At 36.9% G+C, this 24141-nt stretch overlaps 1 protein-coding gene across 3 annotated transcripts in view; it reads right to left on the bottom strand.

The window, feature by feature from the left end:
* Positions 1-24141, bottom strand: part of MYO16 (myosin XVI) — a 385805-nt gene that overhangs the window by 167266 nt on the left and 194398 nt on the right. For all 3 annotated transcript variants that reach the window (XM_065058425.1, XM_021296623.2, XM_005509047.4), the window contains exons 11-14: positions 19756-19866; positions 17883-17948; positions 14400-14527; positions 3346-3451 (exon numbers count right to left, since the gene is read on the bottom strand). In XM_065058425.1, the coding sequence (XP_064914497.1) occupies positions 3346-3451; positions 14400-14527; positions 17883-17948; positions 19756-19866 (411 nt within the window). The remainder of the gene's footprint in view (positions 1-3345; positions 3452-14399; positions 14528-17882; positions 17949-19755; positions 19867-24141) is intronic.

The following is a 24141-nucleotide window of genomic DNA, read 5'->3' as shown; positions in this document are numbered from 1 at the left end:
CGTGTTTTTTTCTTTTCTTTTTCTTGTGTGTTTGTGGGTTTTGGGTTTGTTGTCATTGTGTGTTTTTTTTTGTTTGTTTTTTCCTACATTGAAATAAGATGGCTGCAAAGAAAAAAATAGTGCAAGCTGTAAGTGGAAGGGGAAGACAATGGCTCATACTTGAGTCATGTCCTTACATGTAGTTTGGATACATGCAGCTGGAGTCATATGCCCAGAGCTGTCATGCTTAGCAAAAAGATTAGAAGCTTTGAAGGCAGCTGTGCTTGTAAAGTTACAATCAGTCAATATTAATAACCAACAAAAGGAATTTAAAAGCTTTATACGATACCAGAAATGGCACAAATTATTGATTTAAAATAGAATTACTTTGGAATTACACTAGTGAAAAAGTGAGAAAAAAAGAGTTTCTGACTTTTTTATGGCATCTCTCAGTAATACCTTTCAACATTATATCTTCATGGTCACAGCAATTATTTTAAAAATATTAAAAATTTAAAAAATAATAAAAAGTATAAAATATGCCATCTTTATTCCATGTATTCCTCTGTATTTACCTTTTTTTGTATATAATTGGTTTCTTACACTAAATAGATTCCCTTCGGCACTTTCCTCTTTTCATCCTAAGAATTTGATTGCGATATGGCCACAATAGAATGTTGTTCTGACATTAAGAGTGGTTTGCTGAAGCTGGATGACATTGATGGGCAGAGGCAGAAGGGAAGGGGGCTGTGGAGTAGCACCGATAATGTCTGGTTCCAGTCACAGAGAGAAAACTCTAAAAATCAGGCCCTTCAGAATTATTAATTAAAACAGCTATTTGTGCAGTAGGTGGCAGCAGAAAACTAGTCAGCCTAGTTTTGGTTCTACTCCAGCAGAGTTATTTAGGATGTATTTTTTCATTAGGCTAATTCAGCATTTTGTTTAACCTGTGCAGCTTTATTAACTTTAATAACGTGATGCATAACTGCAGCAGGAATAAATTCAGGCTACTGTATTCATTAAAGCACCTTAAAAGGCAACTAAACTAAAATCTGTACTTGATTCCCCCTGGGAGGGATCTGCTCCATCTACCTTTGCTCTCTGAAGTCAAGTGCCCCATCTAAGCTAATTACGAAGGATCTTTCTACAACCAAACAGCAACTCGTTTGTTTTAACATGTGATGATTCTCCTCTGCCCACATTGACTACGACACATTAACACGCATGGGTACATCTATATTATTAAACTAAACAGGACCAGGAGCAGGGCTCTCTATCCTCTACAGTAAGCGGCAAGGTAAGGTTCACATTCAGACATCTACCTCGTTTTTGCAGAATAGGGTGGACATCGGACATGGTCCCTGGCACATGGTACCTTCTGAACCATGTGGCCAGAAGACCTGTTGGGGATTTAAACTGTGTCAGGGAGCAGGGTAACAACTGCATGTTAGGGATGGTTGTTCAGTTTACTATACAGATGTAGAGTAGGTTAAAGAGGTCTACAAAGAAGTTGTACAATTTTTAGATGGAGAAAATTAGGCCTGGTCAGCCCCCTCCCTCAATGATTCCTGTTCTTAGCTGAGGAGATCATCTTATCTTATTTGCGCTGGATCATGATGGTCATTCCTCAGAACTTTCCTGTAGTCAAAAGACAAGTTGAAGTGGAGACAAGACTACCCCCCACAGCTCCTGAGTCCCACTGTTGTACTTGGAAGATCTGACCTGAATTTTGCAGCTCTACTTGAATAACATCTATGGTTTGATCAGTTCAAAACTATAAGTTTTGTGTAGGTAGTAAACGAAAAAATACACAGTAGAAATAGATCTCATTTGTAGATCTGTAGATTGTAGATTATAGATCTGGCTCTTGTGTTTAAATTACAATGTACTGTACCTGTAAAATGATATTACTGCACCACGAGGCTTTAAAACTTCAATTTTAAAAAGTGAAAAATAACAAAAATATCCTTAATATTGTCACATGAAACCTGGATTAAATGTGTCAGTTTAGGAACATCGTCAATGGATCAGATAACACTGTGAAAAATGCTTTAACACAGCAATTGTATGACTACACAAAGTAAGGCCACAGCTTATGCAGTTGTAGCATTTTCAGCATCATCAGGCTTTTTTAATCTCTTCAAAAAACACAAATGCAACACTGTTTTCTAAAATCCACTCAAAATTCATAGGACTTTTACTGCCTTATCAGCTAGAATGTACAAAATGTGAACCAGTAGCCTTTCGCACATCCCAATAATCCTGATTTGTAGATTGTCTGTTAGTGCCAGTTGTACTTCTGACACTCTTTTATCATCTTTCTGGACAGGATCATGCATAATTCAGGAAGAAAGCAGTATGTTTTGAACTATGCATATGATGCTATTAAAAAAAACGTACAACAAATTATTCTAGAGCTCTCTTGAATACCATGTATGTGGCCAGTGAAAGCTAAAAAAATTATATATCTCAAGTTGAATACAAATGCTGTCGAGGAAGGTCACCAGAGTGAGTGAAATAATCTAAACATATATTAAGTATGAAACTCAAAACTCAGTTGTGATAACGCAGACTGTGCTAAAACATTCAGTGTAAATCTGTTTCTGACCTGGGATTATCGGGAAAGACAATTTTTAGAATGAATATGAATTGGCAATCTAAGGGTAGTGTTACAGCTGTAACAACTAAACACGAGATGCGATGTTCAGTCAAAAGAAAACTGAAAATTCATAATGTACTGGAAAGGAGATAAATTCATCTGATATATGAAGCAAGTTCTCATGATTTCATGTTATGCACTGGGCAGAATTCTGCTCTGCTGTGGGAATAAAATACGACAGAAATACTCAGAACTCTCGCCTATTTCACAAATATATTTAGCATTTAAATGCTAGGCCATATACCTTTGTTTAGTCCTTGTAGTTTTCCTGCAAATTTCCAGTTTCTGTCTTACATATCGTTACTTCAGGTGTCTCAGCACTTCTTACACTGTCCAGAGAAGCAACACCACAACCACAGAGATAAATTTATTTACTACAATTAGTACACATTTAGGAGACAGTAACTTGTCACATAAATGCTTCCTGTTCGCTGAAACATTGTTTTCCAAAGTCACCAAAACATATATTACAGAAACAAATCTGACCTCCAATTTTCAGTTTCCTCTCATCACATCAATGTGAACTTGACTTTGTTCTCATTCAGGTAAATTCAGGGAAAGAAACCTGCTTTGACTTCATTGGTGAAAATAAACCCTTCACGAACTTCTGCACAGCAGATGCCTTTTTTCTTACAGTTCAAATGTCTTTGTCTGTCTAAGACACAGAATTTTGTTTTGTTGTACTCAGTGATCGGAATGCTACTTACATGTTTGATCTTTGTATCAAAGGCATTTCTGCTGGAGCTGGCTCTGCAAGTGAGGTGCTTCACTATCTGTTTGCAGGCTTCAGTCTTCCCAGAACCACTCTCTCCACTGCAAGATGACAGGCAGGAAAGAGAAGGGGGAATAATTGTTATTTTCACATTTGATATGTTATTTATATTCTCTCCTAGCTCTGTTTGAATGGGTTTAAGATATCTCAGCCAAACTTTCATTTCAAATAACAGAAGGTTTATGGATGGTAAATAATAAAGAGCAAAATATCAGAGATGATAGACTGGCTCTCTATGTTCATGAAGGCTGTCACAGCTGTCAAACTGTATTGTCTTGTACCACAAAAAAAGCCAATCAAACCTAAAGATTTCAAGCCATTTTGAAGGTATTATTTATAGGAAAGATTTTATCTCCTCCTTTATCTCTGTCCAGCAAAGAAGCCTGCTAATGCTGCCTGGTTCTCCTGGCAGATGGGGAACTACTGTGGTATAGATGGCAGTCAGAAGGAAAGGAAACTGTAGAATACAAGAGGAAGAGGGAAAGAAAATAGCAAAGGAACAGGAAGAAAAAGATTATTGATTTTACAAACTGCCCAGTTTCTGCAGTGCAATACACTGACTTCAGTGATCCTGTTTCACTTAATTTCTTGCTCATGGTATGGAATAAATATTTCAGAGAATGAGAATCTCTGAGGGGGAAAATGAGCAAATAAGACAAGGTAAAAGGCAGTATGAACAACAAAGGTAGGAAGAACCAACAGAAAAGTGGAGGGATGGAGGACAGAAGCAAACTCAATGGTGTGCTTTAAGCATGGAAAAGGAAGGAAAAGCAACAAAAGAGATGTGAAGAATAAAGTTAGTGAAGCTTGGTTAAGAAATTAATGTAATAATTTCTTACTTGAATTATAAGAAGTTGCTTTCTTTTAGAAAACTGAACCAAACAAAACATAACCTGATGCTTCTCCTTTGCTTATCTGCTTGACCAAATTTAAAAGGCTGTTTCTACAACAGCCAGTTAGACTTTTCACAGGTACAATGGCCATGCTGGCTAGTCAGTCTGTTATCTGTATAGTTCAGTTTCTGAAAATGAGAGGGGAGCAAAATACAGTACCTGTCTGGTCATTGCTTTATCTTTTCAAATCTCACTTGTAAGGAGAAATAAATTAAATAAAAGAAGAAACAAAAGAAGGAAGGACAAAAAGGTCTTCATATTTAGACAGGGATGGGATCTTTGCACCATTTAATGTCATTCAACTCTTACAGGATGTACATGCAGCTCTGGTGAATATCTTGGTTTTTTGCCTGGTTAACTGTAGTCTTAGGTGACAAGACAGATGTCTCATTACTATATGTGATGTGTCAAACTGTTTTTACCTATGTCATCATGTTTCTATGATGAGCTGGAGTCTTACCCTGGACTTCAAACTCCTATTGGGATCGGTAGGATGTTTGTGGTCCAAGACTGCAAAGGTTTGCAACCTGGATATTTGCTACGCAAAGACCTCAAATAATAGGACACAAACCTGTATTTAAACAAGGTCTTAAAGCGAAAGAAATATTTTCCAGTCAAGAATGTCACTGTCATAGCTAAAATGAAAATAGTATCTCTACAGAATTGAGAAGTTGCTCTGTAAGTGCACTATCCCTTGCTCAGATCTTCAGCTTCTGACTTTCTGATGACTTCACTCTCCAAATGCTAATTGTACCATTCTGCCTCTGTTCTTAAGAAGTAACATTACCCTTCTGTCTTTATAACAGTTGTGTCCAAGTTCCATGTTTCTTTGCCTGTTAACACTAACAGGAACAGAAAAAAAAAAGTGAAACAGGGCATTAGTTTTGTGATACTCCTCCCCACTAGAGACATTTCATACTCTTGCAAATAGCAGATCCTATGCCTCTGTTATCCAGAAAGTCAGTGAGCTTAGAGATAGATATAACTCTATGTTGCACCATCACTCCTACCACCCACTAACACTGGCCAATCCTTTGGCACCTGTGTGTCATGATGATGAAATAATTTTGTCCCTCCACAACATACTTAATCCAAAATCACAGCTGCAACCTGCTATCACTATACCACAGCTTACCAACAAGGTTAGAAACCATGGCTCTTTGGTTATTTCAGCTGTTAAGGAACTTCTCTGAAATTAAAACCTCTCTGAAATTTAGTACAGTCACAGTTATAGAAGATGCCACTGAGCAGAATTGTTCATATATATGCTTGAAAATCAGATCTGAATTAATTCATAGTTTGTAAGAACTCACAGCTTGTCTAATGTGTACTGTCCTTTATATCCAGCAGATAAATATTTGTATTTGTATCATTCTGAGCGCTGAACAAGACATAAAATTTAACAAATTTTTGTAATCTTTTATTATTTTGCTTTCTTAGGCCCATCTTCATCTACCAAAAGTAGCTTCTTTAACACACGACTTTTCCGGGATTAGTAGGATGGGGTTATTTTTCAAAAAATCTTTCTCACAAGTGGAAAAACTGGGAGGGGAAGTGGGGGAAGGAGAAGAAGGAATGCTAAAGTAACATTTGATGCACTTGTGATTGTTTTTGAGTGTTACAAAGCAGGCATGCAAACTATAATTACAAACAGAAAACGGAACAAAGGAACCAGAGTGTTCACCATTAGTTTCCACACTTAACAATTAATTTGTTTCCCTTTTTAAATAAAGCTCTGTCCTGGTTTCCACTACAAGCTAACTGTGGCCTGGATAACACAGGACCATGCGAGAGTTCACAAAGTGGACAGTTGCTGCCCCTTCTTGAATATTTCTTCCCAAGATTGCTGTTTCCTAAACCTTGCAGTGACACAAAGATTGCAATGACTACAAAGATTTGACACTCTCAGCCCAACTGTTGATTTTACAGTAACTGACATGTTGTCCGGCAGTGTCACAGCAGCTTATTGACTCAAGTGGTTGCCAGAGGGGCTCAGGATTCACTAAGAACCTGGTTGCTGAAAGGGAGACACAGTGTCACTTAGTTGTTCTGTGGATTTCAAAGGGTTATGTTCACCGCTACTGAAATACAGGCTGATACACCAAGAAAGAAATGCTATGTTAGGTAAGGTTTTAATTGCTGATATAATTGTTTGGAACATTTGGGGCAATAAATAATTTAACAATGAAAAAATAATCTGGTACCTTGAGCCAGATCTTATTTATTCCATTTACTTTGAGGTGGAGTAAAATTTTCTGTAGTGTCCCCAATGTCCACAGTATCTTTGCTTTAACAATTTAATTATGCTTAGAGAACACTTCCTTTTCTCTGTTTTAAATAACTGCCTCAACACTGTATTTTTTCATAATGTAATTTACAATATGAACATTGGTTTCTTATGACTTTTGGATGGACTGCCTTATCAAAGTGGAGGAGAAGTTAACATTGCAGCAGAAAAGCATTCTTCCCCAGCAAAACTTCATTAGAAAGCATTATGAAACAGACAAAGCAAAGCTGGCTTATTTCACAGATAAAGAAGGTTAAATTAGGAAATTAGCAGAGATAGTGTACTCCAAGGGAAAGGAAAATGAACAGAGAATTTGAAATCCTGTGCTACCAAAGGGCTTTAGGGAAGTTCCAGTAACACTCCTTTTATTCCTCCTTTGGCTTTGTAACTTTCCTATATAAATACCTGAGGGAGGTCCTGATTCCTACTATATTTCATTAATTTTTTAGTAGGACCTTAAACACACCTCTAGTCTCCGTATCTTAAAATAATATCAATAATTAGAAAAACAAACTCTGTTTTTAAATAAAACATTAAAAACTAAAATGGTTAGGAAAAAGTCCAATTAAAAGTGCAAAACTACGAAGTCGTGAGAGGCAAACAACTCAAGGTGTTCTACAACCAGAGGAACCAAAGAAGCTACACCCTGCAAATCCACCGCACTTGGATTAGCACCCAGCTCTTCTGCTGTCTTGGGCCAGTCTAGCTGGGCTGCTGGCACCGCTCACACCAGTGAGCTCATTGCTAAAGCATGTGGGTGCTGGACAGTCCACACAAAGCGCCTGGATGTCACCTTTCAGAACAGCTGTGGTTGGAGATACAACCCGTCTTCAAGACAGCTCCCCAAAAACTACAAAGCCTGTGTGAACACCCCAGCTCTGAGACCTCTGTGGCTGCTGGTGGCCAACAGATTCAAAAGTTATTGGGTGGAGCGGGACTTAGATGTGGACAGACAGAACCATCACATAGAAGTAGTTAAGCCCACCCAAAATAGTTAGAAAATAGCAAGCGCCAGGCAAAATCTTAAGAATTAATTCCTGCAAGTACTGAGAAGTACATCTTACATACCCTCAGTTTCTGCATTTTAGTCAGGTTCATCTATATACTTATGAATTCAGATAACAGCATCATTGTGGTTTGGTGTCAATTCCAGTACAAATAAATGCTATAAATCATCTATTTGTGGAAAAAAATGACAAAACATAAAGCATGTTAGGAGGAATTTACCTGCCATTTCAGAACACATAAGTGACAGGGTTTTATTGTTTGCATTTCATTTTCAGTTCTGACCAAAAGTGCCACATTCAGAAGTGCAGGAATACTTAACAAAACAAACAACCCTACTCCTGCATTACTTGAAGTACAATCAGAAATGCTGGAAAACTTCCAACAGATTTCACTCATGTAAGATTTCCACCAGTTTTAAAGGAAGATGTGAAATTTAGTACTCCAAGTTCCCATCCTGATAGTAAGATATAGCTAGGGAAGAGAAAGAGTAAGCTTGCACACTTTTGGAGGGTCACAGTTATTTCTTTATTCTCAGTTTGCAGAGAATGTAAACAAGACACTGGTTCTTGCTTGATGACTGAGGTTTCAAGATTTGAAATAGGTATGTGTAAGCAATACCGCTAAATATTAAATAATATGTTTTATATCATCAGTAGTGCTATCCGTAGCTGAACAACCCTGTGTGTTAGCTGGAAACTATATTTCTAAAGTAAACTATACTGGAAAGCACATTTCTAAATGTTGGGGGTTTTTTTTAATAAGATGTCCAAATCTGTAACTGTACTGCAGTAGAACATTGCAATTATAATACATTGAATTATAATTTGAAAATTAAAGATTATTAACTTGAACAGAATGTCTGTGTGATGCCAAACTGAGGAAATCAAAAGCTTTCAAGGCTTTCCGCTTTAAAAGACAAGGATTTGTCTCTGTTCCAGATTATTTGGCTTAAAAATGTGATTTATATCACAACAAACCCATTGGATATTGACATTCCTGGCTGCTAACACATACAAAATTATAACATTTCATTTGATATATTCATTATGGGCTGGTTTGTGTTTTTTTTGGATTCAGCAAATTAAGCCATCAGTATCCCATAAACCATTGGCTTCATCGACTAAGGATCCTTAGCTTCTAACAAGCCAATAAACTACACTTAGGCTTCCTAGACAGCTCCTCACTTATCTTACCAGTGCATTCTCATATCATGAACAGCAGGAGCAAAATGCAGATAGAAGGAAGTTTTTACGAGAAGTCCACCTATTGCCTATTTAAGAATGTAACATCATCTTATTTTATTTCGTAACTTTCATACAAAGTTCATACAAAGTCAGCTCTTGGTGTTAAGGATACATAAATGATGGTGGCTTTCTATAAAATAGAAGTAATTGTGAATAACTGGTAGTAAGCCCTTCAAGAATTTATCCAAATTCTTTCATATTGTAAAACACTGAATTTCAGCGCGTGAACACTTGATCAGATGTGAAGTGACTGGGGAGGAGGAGAAGAACAATTTAAATTCTTGCAACTTGGTAACTGTGTGGAGGAAATTGAGAGTATAGCTTCAGAAGACAAGAAAGTAAGCAAAGTGTGAAAAGACAGAGAAGGTGGAAAGGCTGATCCAGATTATCCTGAGAGTTTTATTTTTGTTTTGTTTTTCCTTTTTTAGTCAACTCAGTAGCTTAATAGGATGTTTAGGGGAATAGATAGCAGCAGAAGACCAAAGTCATAAAGAAAACTGAAAGAGGCAATGTTAAAATGAAATAGTAGTAACTATTTGATTAAATTTGGAGATGAAAACTCAGCTTCACACAGTTTAAATGGGACATTATGAAAGTTCTGCAAAATAAAGTACTTTAACATTGCTGGAAATTGTAGGACCTAAAATGCAATTCTAAAGCTTCTTTAAAACATAACATTTTTACCACGGAAAAACAAAGTTTTGGCACAGAAGGGTCGCCATTGGGTTTTCAGGGGGTTCTCTTTCACTAGCAGTATGTAATGATGTTACACTAAGAATCTTATCTGAAATCTCTGCTAAATCTGCATTCTGGAAGGGTAAGGTTTTTAACATAATGCAGGTAAAACCAGAAATGATAAATTTGTTTAATTTATAAATTAGGGGCTAGTAAGTATTTTTACAAGATATATTCTTAATTACATGCAATTTATAAAGACTATAGCAATGATAGAATTAGTGGAGCTTTGAGCTAACACATTGCAGGGCACTGTCTGCTCCTTTGTTCTTGCAGAAGATGTTTCAGTGTCCACTGCCCATTCTGTCTTCTGTACATTCATACCACATACACAGCCTCTGCAAAGTGAACTATCTACTTGCAATTGTACCATTGTTGGAATACTTTGCCACTGATATTTATGTATAATATTTTATGTAATGGGTGATTCATTTTACAAGACCATTAATTTTATGCTGTCTGCTTTGTTGCCTGGGGAGAGCCAGTCAACCTGCATGAATAGTGCTGTAAGCCTCTGCCCTGCCAGAAATTATGAACATCTCCTGAACAAACAAATGGGATGAAAATTGAAGTAGTCCTTCAAGATCAGAAAGTAGTCTGGTGGTTTAAGCAAGGCTTTCAAGACCATAGCTTTGGACTTTTAGGCAGCTAAGTTCCAACTCAGGCAAGTTCAGATGCCTTCATGTCTTTTCATTATCATCTCTTGAGAAAATATGGGAGGCAAAAATGACCAGACTAAGAAAAACAGTGTCATTAAGGGTTACGCTGCATGCAGAATTCATTAGCAACAGTATGTGTCCAATAAAAGAGTGATTCACGAATCATTAGTAATGGCCACTAAACTCATGGGAAGTATCTTTCTGTAATTACATTTTGGCAGAAAAAAAAACCAAAATAAACCAGAAAAAAAAAACCCAAAAAACTTTGCTAATAGAAAATAAACTTTATCTCCACAAAATAAACAAACTACAGAGTTTGATGAGTATGAAAGGATTAACATTAATAAGAGTACGGTTTCAGATATTCTTCCTAGTCCTTTTGAAAATCTTGTGTGTAGCTCGATGTACTGAAAATAAAAGACACCTATAAAGAAATTACTACTTTTTAAAATAATAAACTCAAACTTTTCAGGAAAAATTCAGATGAGAGTTTTATGTACTGCCATCACTTGATCCTTCTCTGGCAGCTAAATAGTTAAGCTAGAATAATATTGAGAATTGCAGACAAAAAGTAAAATACTGGTATGGTACTAATTCACACTGCTGCATATTATATCACAACACGCATATCAAAACAGTAGCTTCCTCTCATGGTAAAATCTTTACAAAGTAAAGCATAATTATGTTTATAAATTATATTAACAAATTACTTATACTATAAGATATCATTATAAGCAAAAGCAAAGTAGTATAGACTGAAGAGTTTTACTGTATAATTGCATCATGTTTCACTTGCTAATGATGACAACAGAAGGCAAAAGTGTATTCTCAGTGTGTGATTCCAGGAGTGCTCATATGCCAAAATGGCATGTCTTGCAGATATCAAGGGAATTTAATCTTGAGACCAGTGCATGCCCACAGGGATAACCTGCTGTTGCTGAACTTACATGCTACTAATAAAACCAAACAAAACTAGCACCCTTCTGCTTTGGTGGGACTATTTTCCTATGTGGCATTCCGATACTCCTCACCATAAGAGCTCTGACTTGGACAGTGTCTCAGGCCAACCATTCCAATATTACAGCAGCAGCAAACATGGTACCAGGATTCTAGGAACTATTTAGTCTAAGGCAAAGCCATCACCAAAAACAGTGGGCCCTACTAGTAGTCCTGCCTTGGGAACTCATTTCACTTGTAGAAGAATTCGGATTTAGAATGGATTCAGGTTAAAATAGCTCCTCAGCATCACCACTACCCCTCCCAGGTGTAATTTTGACCTGAGAGTATTTCTTCAGCCCAGATCACCAGGCCAACACCTGAATGTTTGCATTGGCACAAAGGTTGGTGTGGAAATGAGCAAATGAGCACACAAAGGTAGATGGGCAGAAGCTCTTGTAGACACCTTATTCCAGTGTAACATTCTCATGGATCTATGAATCCTTTTCACTTCTTCATCCACTGTCTTCTTCCTTCTGAGCGCTTACATGAAATGGCCTGTCTAGCTACAGAGACCTTCTCTGAGCTCCCTCATCTTCATTCAGCCTGGCATTGCACATTAGAGGTAAGTGTATTTTTTTAACTTTAAAATTTGTTACTAGGTGCACTTACCGCGCTGTACGTGGATGCCTGGAAATGTACCCACAACTCAGCTTTATTAATGGAGGTATTTTAAAATAACAGAATTTACTTAGGAATGAAGAATATGCTTGATACAAGAGGTGGAAGAAAAAAAAAGTAAAACACAAAAGCTTGGAGTATTTCAGAACTGCAGAATTGCAGTTACTTGGTTTGATAGAAAATGAAACTAATATCTTGAAAACTTCTCCACAAATTCCTCTTCAAGTGGAAAATTGAAGAAAAACTGACTGGATACTATGTCACATGCCCTCAGGGCCAGAAAGTCCGCCCTGCTCCATGATATTTATTAGCATAGAAGTAATCAATGAATCAGCCCTCACAGTGGTGGAAGAACCTTCTCTTGCTGATAGCTAATGTTGTTTTACAGCTGAATTAGCAAGAAAGTAGAAATCCATTTTGACCACAAATGCATACACGCACACACATGACCAGGTGACCGAAAGAAGGTAGATTAATAACTTAAGTTACATCATTAATATTTTTCAGATTATTGTTATTTTTGCTGGAAAACACACGGAAATTTCCTATATCAACTTACTTTCCGGGAATTATTTAGATTCTACCAAAGGACTGATATAATATGAATATCCCATTTTTAATACCTCTTTATGAATTTCTAAAAGATTCCCTTCTGCTTTCTCATTTAGTGCTAGTAGAAGAAAGGTATTTCAAAGAACTGTTTCTAGCTGTTTCTGTCAAGTTGCAGCTATACTTATCTCCTGTTCCAAATCACCAGATGCTTTCCTTTCAGGTTCCATTTTCACAATGACCTTTAGCTCTAATTAATTATCCACATAAAGGATACTTTAGGATGGTATATATGTGGGTTGCCTCGATGTGATACAGTGATGTCTTGCCAAGTGCTGATGTGAACAGAGCACTCTCTTGTCACATTCTCCATCAGGTCTCTGATTTATATTAAGCTATGGTGGGCTGGTCAGGGATCGAGACAGTGGGGCTTAATAAATGCCTTGACATACTGAAATGAAACCACCAGTAGCAACTGTTTCCTGATATCAAAGCCATTTATCAATAAGTACAATATTTTTTGTGTATTACTACATAACGCTTAACTTGGCAGTTGCTTTTTTCTTGAAGCGTGACCAAGTAATATTTTCTACTTCTTCTCTGTTTACACTTAAAGGCAACTTCACAAAGATACTAATTGATTAGCAGTGTCTCAAGTTCATACTTTGAAGAAAATGCTGAAAACAGTGCCTTAGGATATTTCTTATTTTTATCAATATTGTTATACCTAAAAAAAGAGTTAATATTTACAAGATGATAATATGAACATACAGTAATGATTTCCTAATACTGTTTTTACCTCTGTTTAAATGTCACTGCGCACTGGATAAATAAGTATCTATTCCATTCTGATTAGGTTATAAAAAGCTTACTTTCTGTTTCAGCCAATCAACAATCAGTTCCACACATAAATGATTTATACACTTATAATTTGGAAACTTCTGAAGTATTTTTTAAAAATATACTATGCTTTTAAAAGAAACATTTAATTACAATATTCAGATGTATTTGAAGACTTTATATACAGAACATCAAATAATCACAGGAGTCTGTATCCACATAAACAGAATGCAATAGAAAACGGATGCATATGAGTATATTTATGTGTTAATTTTAATTCCTGCAACTCTAAACTAGCATCATTAGCTACTTTTGAGTATCATATCCTCTCCATTTCATAGTATTCAATTATCTTATAATAAGAGGTAGTTCAAGAGCATTTTTTTTCTTTCCCATAGCCCATGAAGTTCTATAAACCCTTGCCAATATTTCAGCCAACAGCAATTGTCAAAGGGACAAGATTGACCAACAAATTTGTGCAACTAAATCAAATTCAGCAGACTCATTGTTTTCAACTAGGATGAAGGAAAAAAAGGGATTAACAGATTTGGGGATCAGAAGTTTCAAGTGAATACAAACTTTCACCATTGTAAAACTCATACATTTGGATGAGGCTCTGTTTCACTGGACATTTCTAATACATTTATTCACAATCTTGAAGTTATTTATCGTTAAAACAACACTGTGAATAAAGGTACTGGTTAAAGTCCATTCTGAAGTTGAAGAGGTAAATTACAACCTCAGGGCCACACAAATTTGTGAGGTAGAGTGGAAGTTCCAATAGAGGTGCACCAACTCAGAGTTTTATAATTTAGACAAGGACTTCTCATTTTTATTGTCATTAGATTCTATTTCTAATCCTGATTCAAGTTATATTAGCAAACACACACAGCAGTTTTGAATTCTTTACCATTAACTCTTTGTTCCTAATTAGATGCAGCTAGATGGAGTGGGAATTCCCCAAGATAATTTATGAACTTGAGATGTAATTAAACCTTTTCCAGTTCTATTTTGCTCTAACGTATGATACAGAGATCAGTACACAGAAAGAAATCAGTTGGAGGTAAAAAAAAATAGAAATCTCAATTGCTGAGTCCTGGGGGGAAAAGCTGAAAGGCAGGAGTAACAAATTAATTAATAGAAAGATAAGTTTTCACCTGAGGATAAAGCACTGGGGACGCTGCTCCTGGAATAGCATGTGGTAAGCTCTTTCAGCACAGGCAAATATATGTGGGGGAAGTGAGGAACATAATTTTCCAGAGTTACTTAAATAAAGCTGGGTGACCTGAAAAAATGTAGAAAATTAAGATTATCAATACATTTCAAACTAATTATGTTTCACCTCCCTAATCCTGGGTCTTTTGTAAAGCTCTCTAAGCATTATGAACAGAATCTCTGTACATATATATGTGATACCACTACAGTATCAATTAAGATTTTAATTAAAGCAAACAGAGCTGTAAGCATAGAGATCTAATTAAGATACAAAAATAAACATATACTAGAGGACTCAACAATACTGGTTTGTGCATTGAGTAAAACAAAACCTAGTAAGTTACTTTTTTATGCCTCATGTTTATACTTCTTCAATGTCTTGGCTTAAAAATCTTACAAAATGAAATATAATAATATAATGAAAAATTAAAATTGAAATCAAAGGCTTAAGTTATAAACTAATTCATTTATTACAAGACAGAGAAGTCTCCCATGAATGCTCTCTTTTCAATATTGAATAACTTCTGTGATACACATAGCTAGAACATGTACTATCCTTAAAGCTTAAGTATGTGTATAACCAATTATCTGCTGCTGAAACCTCAGTTATTTTCTGAGGATATCCTAATGTCCTTTCAGCTAATATCAAAGAGATTTTAGAAAAAATAGATAGTCTGCTAATATCTACAATTCTTTTACTTCAGAATAAATAAATATACTAAAGAAAATACTGAATGTGATTTAGATAAGACTGTGAGCAGAAACACCATACCATTTTACAAATATCCTTAAATAACTAATTTTAGCTACCTTTTTATACAGCTTTTATCAGACCTGCACATGGGTTTCGAAAGTTAACACAGGCTCTACAGAAACCCATGGCAGCTGGGGGACAATTGGAATACTTTGAAGCATCTAGAATGATACTGGATGCTACCACTTAAACCCCTTCCTTTCCATCATGTCCCATTTCCCCAACTATTCTCTCTAACAGCCTTTCCACCATGGTGCCATTTTGTATTTGCTCCTTTCTACAAACTAATCAGGTACTTATCACCCTGTCCTGTCCTATGCCTGTCTTATTTACTTAGATATTAAACTATTGAGTCTGGGGCCATCTACAATGCTGTGGCTGAATGAATCCTCCAAAATATGGCCCTATTCTCATCCAGGACTTTAAAGCTACCAGACTATACAAGATTAAATCCACACTGATTCTCAATGAATCATTTCGTCATGTCACAAAGCAGAAAGAGAAACCTTCATAGACTTACTGTGGCAAGTGCTTTGCAAGTTTACATATTTTTCTAACACACAATTTTCAAGGATATATTTGCCCTAATCATACACAAATAAATGCTGCACAAATGTAACAAAACAGGATGACCATAGCACAAGCTGCTTCTACAGTTACTATGATACCTTTGAAGTGGTGTCTGCACATCCCTAGTAGAATAGTGATACGTTAATGTGTAGTGTAGTAGTACAGTGTATTTCCCTGTAAAAATGCATTAGTACTGTCATCTAGCAATCGCATTGGATTGCATAAGAAGCAATGTATATCAATGTCCATTAACATATGATTCTTTATGTCATTTCAGAGTGAATAATTGCTTATAAAAATATTTATTTTAGTAGTATTCTATTGGAGCTAAGTGTGGGGGGTCAGTGCAGCATAACAAAATAAAGATTGCCCAGAAGTTATGAAAAGTATTTTTAAGAGAGAAAATAAAACCTGGAGTGTTGCTGCTAATGAAAAATGTACATTATAACCTTTTCATTGCTTCATCCTAGTTTTAAAGATAGTGTCATGCCCATTCTTTTTCTGACAGCTAACAAACCACATTCCTGAAACAAAAATGCTAACTAGTGAGCCACATCATACGGCATGTCAGTGTCTACCAAGGAATAGATATATCATCAATTTTTATTACTTCAATATACAGACCAGTAACACAGAGTTCAAAATAATACCAGCTAAGCTGCTGCAGTATCTTTGAGCACTTCAAAAACAGAGAAAACAAAGCTATTTCACAACCATGGTTTTTTGATCATCTGGGAAATAGCTGCCTAACGAACAATACCATGCAGATAATAATGATGGGGTAAAAGCCGTGATGATCCAAGGTGATCCAAACAATTACAGGACAAAGTGTCTCATGCTAAACTTGCTAAAATAGATCTATCACAGAGAGGCCAAGAGAAGAAGCAGCAAACATTCAGGAAACATTTTAATATGGAAGCCTACCATCCGAATTCTTTTTTCTTTACAGTTTTCTCTTGGTGCACAAAATAGTGTATCTAATGTAAAATACACAGTGACAGGAAAAAATATCATAATCTTAAACCTTGGGGATGATGGATGATTTCCATTTCTAGAAACCAAATTTACTGTCCCAACTTGGAATCTGCTACTACTGCCATTGAATGCCACAGCATTTCTTTCTCTCAAATTTACCACTGATAAACACAAAACCACATGACATAGCAAACAGAGGCTAGTTTGCTTACCAAATTTTGAACGCTTTATAATTTGTGTAAGCTAAATAAACATATTTGAACACTCCTTAACACAACAGTGAAACTGATCTCTGTGCAGCAATGTGATCTCAGTGAACAATGAGAAAATTACAGGGAGGGAGGAAGAAATCAACAGTTATGCTAGTGCTCTGTCTCTAAAATAGCTGAGTGATGATGAGGCAGAGATCAAATAAATTGAATTTATGTTACTCTCATTGATCTATAAAGTCCACTTAAGTTAGTATCAATGTCTACAGACTAAAACAAGCCCCTTGTAAATAACTACTCTTTTTTATATGAGGAAGATTAGAAAGATAAGGGAACTACTTTTCAAGAGAGAAACATCTGTAGCACTTCCTAAGTGGCCTCGTGTGTACGACAGTGCACACATGGACCCAAGTGTCCTTTGCCCATGGGCTGCCTGTGCCCAACACAAGCAACCTCTGTGAGACAGCCCTGTATAGTGGCCTGGTGTGGAGCACAGACAGTCATTTTGAGCCTTCCTGCACCATTCAAGGTTGTTCTCTCTGTAATTGTGCTTTGGGCAAGTGGGGTGTGAACTCAAACAACCACTGCATGAAGTATGTGTCTACTTCTGCAAGTCTGGCAGTGGCAAAAACCATCAAGGTCATGTTACGTAGCAGGAATGATTTTTAAATAACTGAAAGTGCTACTGCTCATGCAAAGCATTAGCAAGATGGTTATTTTACAAATAAGACACAGAAAAAATAGTGGCATCTTGGAAGAAATTAATTTTTTTTTGCAAAATATTTAGAACTAGGATGATCCCAACATAAAAAAGCAGATATATATTAATTAATCTTAGAGGTTTGGCCTGCCAAATGAACTGCATGATGACACTGGAAAAGTTGCACACTGGAACATTTTAAAGAGAGAATGCTTACCATGGTAGAATAAATAGGAAGTTCTTTAAAAGGGTTAACAAGCAACAGTATATCACCAATGTAGGTCTGAAAAAAAGAATAAGATAAATTGCTTTATTAAATAATAAGTTAAAATTTTAAGGAGGTTAATTCCTTTCAGAAAATAATTTTTGCAAAGCTGCTTAAATCTAGCTATCAACATATTAAATAAAATGTGTGAATTCAGAGCTTTGAACTTCATAATTTTAAATCGAGACCTAAATTTACAATTCAGATAGCATTAATTATTCTTTTTGTAGCAAAACTAAGTTCTTCATAATGGAAAATTATACATAGAAAAACTGCACTACATATATTATTGGTAGATTACTTGTAAGTTAATTTGTAATTTACTATTTGTTAAACTACAAAAATCTGATGTGCCTACCCCATAAACAAGTTCTTCAAGAAATTTATTTACAGGATTGATGACAGAATTTAGAAATGCTATATTGATTATGCAGAATTGATACATTAAAATATGTTGCTTGCGGGATAAGACAGAGCAATTGTTACATATGTAAGTATTTTTACATGTGCATGTGTATGTGAACATTTGTACACACATATAGAAAAAAAAAATCCTGGCTATATTATTAATAAAAATAGCAAACCATCCACTGATTGCAAAGGTGCCAAGATTTTCTATTTCCTATTTAAACACTCATATATGAAATATGTACTTAAGTAAAAGATTGTAGGTCCTCCTTGCTGCTGTACTTGTCATAAGTAGCTGCTGCCATATCATGCTCTTAGAATGCAAAAAAGCCAGATCTCTGTCTCAGAAGGTGCTGATGCTCTACCAAAGCATGATGGCTGCTATTGAGCAGAATATGAATGATCACTGCCTATGAATTTCCATTAACCTAAGGAAAATGCCAGAGCAGGGCATGAGATCCTCTTAGGTAAAATCTTCTCTATTTTAAAATAAAAGACTTCCTTTTTATAAATACTGAGTATCTGTGGATCCTCCTGAATTCAGTTAAAATGATCTCATTTTGACACCTTTGAAAGTGAGATCAAGCAAAACAAATACTCAAAATAGGATATGACCCTAAGCCCCAGAATTTTTATTATCTTTGAATGACATAACAGCTAGAACTGAAGTCCCCAAAATTCCAAAGGTAATCACAGCAACATGCAGATTCCCCATATTCCTTTAGTCTAAATAGTGAAATCCACTTATACATTTAAAAACCATTTGCATGTTTCACATTAACATGCTACTCAGCTATTCAGTAATTTACAAATAAGTTACGAATAAGCTATGAACAGGGACACCATGATTGTCAAGTGTAGATTTTTCTCCAGAAGTAATGTATGCCTAACCAGATGCACCCTGAGGTTAATATGGTAAAACCAGGAAAACCTGCTTTAGAAAAACCTCACTATAAGTATTTTGTTTGGTATCTAGATGATGAACATTACAATATAGAGGATGATTTCCATTATATAGGAAGAGATGAATTCTAAGCTTTTTAAATCTAAATTCCTTTCAAATTTCCAGTAATCATGTGCTCTATTAAAATTATTATAATGTTAAAGATGGAAGGATCTTTTGGTAGTTTTAGAGGGAAAATTACATGTGCTCATCAGTTTTTAACAATACACTTGCTCTGTGAAATAAACACACATAAATTTTATCCAACCTATCTGAAGTGTTATTACATTTTTAATTTCTGCTTTTCCCATATAAACTTGAGAAATTGTCAATATACACACTAAGCCATTTAAATACTAGTCATGAGTCTGAGGAAGGTTACAGTCCAGTACTTCTGATAGTAATCCTATTTTTCCTATTCTCTCTTTTGTTCTTTTTTGAAAGCTTACTGTTGATAGGTGAGTAGCAACTCACATATATCTGATTATTATTGAAACGCTTCTGAATCTCATAAAGCAGGCTGCTGTCTGTTAGCTCACTCAAAGAAGCCAGGTCGTCATTTGGAGCTGGAGGCATTAGCTTGATCTGGGAAAAAAAAAGTTAGAGAAATAAAGTAACTTCACAACAAATCATGCTGTACCATAACATTCTAACCTAAATTATAAACCTGGATCACTAGAAATTACAGAAATAAATGCATTACGAAACTGGAAAGTTGTCACTCCTTGCAAACAATTACACATCATTAATCCTAAGCAAGAAAAGAACATAAAAATTTATTATCAGTGTCAAAGTGTATAACTGTGTGAGTCTGGTGGGCTCTTGAGAACATAGACCACTACTGGAGTGTCGTTTTGCTGTCTCTGAACCCATAAAGATTCCCAGCTCAAATGCAGTTCCACTGGTCTTTTCATTAAATGTTTATGGCAGAAGAAATCAAGACTATAAAAGTTAGTGCACTTGTAAGCTATTTAATGCATAGTATTTAACAAAGCTCTCATACTCCTCTTCATCTTATGGGATTTAAAATTATAATAGATTCTTTTTTTTCTGCAGAATAGAATGAAGTTAATAAGAAGTGGGAATCACGTTGTCAAGGAGACCAGAAGAGATTCAGAAGCAGCTACTTTAGCCAAAAGTGGTGAATGAAATGAGCTTAATATTTTTGAGATTTAAGAGGAATAATATAAGCTCTGCAAGGTAAAGTAAACACTAAGGAAACAAAAACAAAATCCAAAAGACAGAAAACAGAAGAAAAACCAGTCAGTAATAAGGGAAGTTTGATTAAAGACAAAATTAACATTGACAAATTAACATGTGCTTGTAAATTTTGATCTATACTTAGAATGTAGGTTGATTCCTTTTTTATGTCAACCCGAATAAAAACATTTTTACATCTCAGCAGAATACCTAGGAAGAAAAACTTCTCATGTGAATGATGGCAGAATCATTTGAATTGTTTTTTCAGAGTTTACTAAAATACTCTCTCGGTTTCTTTTTTAAGGGTGGACAATGAAGATGAAACAACTTTGTTCTGTTGTTCTGCTTAAGATGAAGGTTCAGGAGAAAAGCACATACTGTCTTTTCTCAAAGAAAAACTCAGCATCCTCAGCCTCTGGCAGTGGCATGTGACAGAAGCAGAAGACCAGGAGATTTCTGAGGGAACATGGAGTGTGCTTCTGGCAAGAAGATGACCCCAGAGACTATAGATACTGGTGTTTAATACTGGGGATCTGATCCCAAACTACTGAACTTCTATTGTTTCCATAGGTTCAAGGTCAACTTCAGAAATCATGATGATCAGGGTTCTCTTCCCACACCTGTCAGAGCTGCACAGTGTGATAAGCCAGGAGGCCTGTGTGGTTGAATAGGGATCTGTTGGGTATGCTCAAGCAGAAGAGGAGAGTTTATGGGTCATGGAAGCAGGGGCTGGCCACTTGGGAGGAATATAAGGCTGCTGTTAGAGGATGTAGGAAGGCAGCTAGGATAGCCAAGGCCTCCTTAGAATTACAGCTGGCGAGAGGGGTCAAGGACAGCAAAAAGAACTTTTTCAAATACATAGCAGATAAAACTAATACCAGAGGCAATGTAGGCCCACTGATGAATGGGGTGGGTGCCCTGGTGGCAGAAGATACTGAGAAGGCAGAATTACTGAATGCCTTCTTTGTCTCTGTCTACTCTGCCGAAGGCTGTCCTGGGGAGCCCTGTACCCCTGAGACCCCGGATGAAGCCAGGTCAAAGGAGGAGTTTGCTTTAGTCGATGAGGACTGGGTTAGGGAGCAATTAAATAGTCTGGACATCCGTAAATCCATGGGTCCAGATGGGATGCACCCGCGGGTGCTGAGGGAGCTGGCTGAGGTCATTGCCGGACCACTCTCCATCATCTTTGCCAAGTCTTGGGAAACGGGAGAGGTGCCCGAGGATTGGAGGAAAGCAAATGTCACTTCAAAAGGGCAAGAAGGAGGACCCGGGTAATTATAGACCGGTCAGCCTCACCTCTGTCCCTGGGAAAGTAATGGAACAGCTTATCCCTGGTGCCATCTCAAGGCATATCAAGGATAAGAGGGTTATTAGGGGCAGTCAGCATGGCTTTACCAAGGGTAAGTCATGCTTGACCAACCTCATAGCCTTTTATGAGAATGTAACAAGGTGGATGGATGATGGCAGAGCGGTGGATGTGGTCTACCTTGACTTCAGTAAAGCCTTTGACACAGTCTCCCACAGCATCCTCACAGCTAAGTTGAGGAGGTGTGGTCTAGACAATAGAGTAGTGAGGTGGGTTGCAAACTGGCTTAAGGAGAGAAGCCAGAGAGTGGTAGTCAATGGTGCGGAGTCTAGTTGGAGGCCAGTATCTAGTGGAATGCCTCAGGGGTCAGTACTGGGGCCAATATTATTCAATATATTCATTAACGATTTAGACGAGGGAATAGAGTGTACTATCAGCAAGTTTGCTGATGACACTAAGCTGGGAGGAGTGGCTGACACACCAGAAGGCTGTGCTGCCATCCAGCCGGACCTGGACAGGCTGGAGAGTTGGGGGGGGAATAACCTAATGAAATTTAACAAGGGAAAGTGTAGAGTCCTGCACCTGGGCAGGAACAACCCCAGGTTCCAGTATAGGTTGGGAAATTACATATTAGAGAGCAGTGCAGAGGAAAGGGACCTGGGGGTCCTGGTGGACAACAGGATGACCATGAGCCAGCACTGTGCCCTTGTGGCCAGGAAGGCCAATGGCATCCTGGGATGTATTACAAGGGGGGTGGTTAGTAGATCGAGAGAGGTCCTCCTTCCCCTCCACTCCACCCTGGTGAGACCCCATCTAGAATATTGTGTCCAGTTCTGGGCCTCTCAGTTCAAGAAGGACAGGGAACTGCTGGAGAGGGTCCAGCGTAGGGCAACAAAGATGGTCAAGAGAGTGGAGCACCTCCCTTATGAAGAAAGGCTGAGAGAGCTTGGTCTCTTTAGTTTGGAGAAGAGGAGACTGAGGGGTGACCTTATTAATGTTTATAAACATATAAAGGGTGAGTGTCACGAGGATGGAGCCAGGCTCTTCTCGGTAGCAAATAACGATAGGACAAGGTGTAATGGGATCAAGCTGGAACACAAGAGGTTCCACTTATATTTGAGAAAAAACTTCTTCTCAGTGACAGTGGCAGAGCACTGGAACAGGCTGCCCAGGGGGTTTGTGGAGTCTCCTTCCCTGGAGACATTCAAAACCTGCCTGGACATGTTCCTGTGCCACCTCACCTAGGTGTTCCTGCTCCAGGAGGGGGACTGGACTAGATGATCTTTTGAGGTCCCTTCCAATCCCAAACATACTGTGATACTGTGATATTGCTGAAGAGTTTCATCTTAATGAAATAAGACTAACAATTTATCTTCATCTTAGTGTTTCCAGATTCTTGAAACACACATACAAGCAGTCATTCACATGCAATTTTTTGGGCAACCATGAGTAAACACTGGGAAATTTGTAGTTATAAACAAGCAGGATGAATTAGATGTGATTTGGTATCTTCTCTAAATCATAGATCTTTGGCTCTATCAAGTTTTTTCTTCTAAAAATAGTATGGAATACCAGTATCAAAATATTCAGTGGATAGTCGTAAAACAGATGACATTGCTTATTCCATTATTTCACCAAGAAGAAATAAATGATGACACCAGACATCACAACCACAGAACCACTAGCTCTTATGACATAAACCAAAATCTTGTTATATTTTCTGTTTCAATATCTCACCAGCTTTACTCATATTAATCTGTTGGTATGGTACAAATGAAGTCACAAAGCCTTGAAACCTTCTCTAACCTACCAAAAGAGAAATAAAAATGCAAATTGTAGAACAGGAACCTCACTCTTCATTTTATATGAAATATTCTCATTGTTTAAGGTTTGTCAAAAAATTACTCCCACATGAGCACAAAAAAAATTTCAAGACATGACTTGTTATGTGTACTTATTGCATGTTTTACTCCATGCCCCTATGAACATTTTTTCCTAGCTTCCAAGTGTTTTTATGATCTTAGTTATTCTAATACTATGCAGCTGCTTACAGTCCAAACAAATCATCAATTACTATATTTGTTTTCCAGTCATTTACCCAACTCAGCCTACTCTTGTCTTCATCTAGGCCTACCTACCTTGAATAACAAGACACAAGCTTAATCACTAAAGAAACTGCAAAATACAGCAAAATCAATTCTAAAAAGTATTGCGTAGCATGAATGAAGCCATAGCTTCTCACAGAGAAAAGGTATATGTAAGCAGGGATAACAAAGTCCCAGATTGAGTCCCAGAGCCCAGCAGTACTTTTGATCTATGGAGGGCACATTTCTACTCTTTACTTCAAGTGCTAT

This window comes from Columba livia, chromosome 1, assembly GCF_036013475.1.
Source record: "Columba livia isolate bColLiv1 breed racing homer chromosome 1, bColLiv1.pat.W.v2, whole genome shotgun sequence".
In the NCBI taxonomy this organism is placed as follows: domain Eukaryota; kingdom Metazoa; phylum Chordata; class Aves; order Columbiformes; family Columbidae; genus Columba; species Columba livia.
The sequence above is the reverse complement of the archived record's forward strand: the minus strand, read 5'-3'. Positions and strand labels throughout refer to the sequence as shown.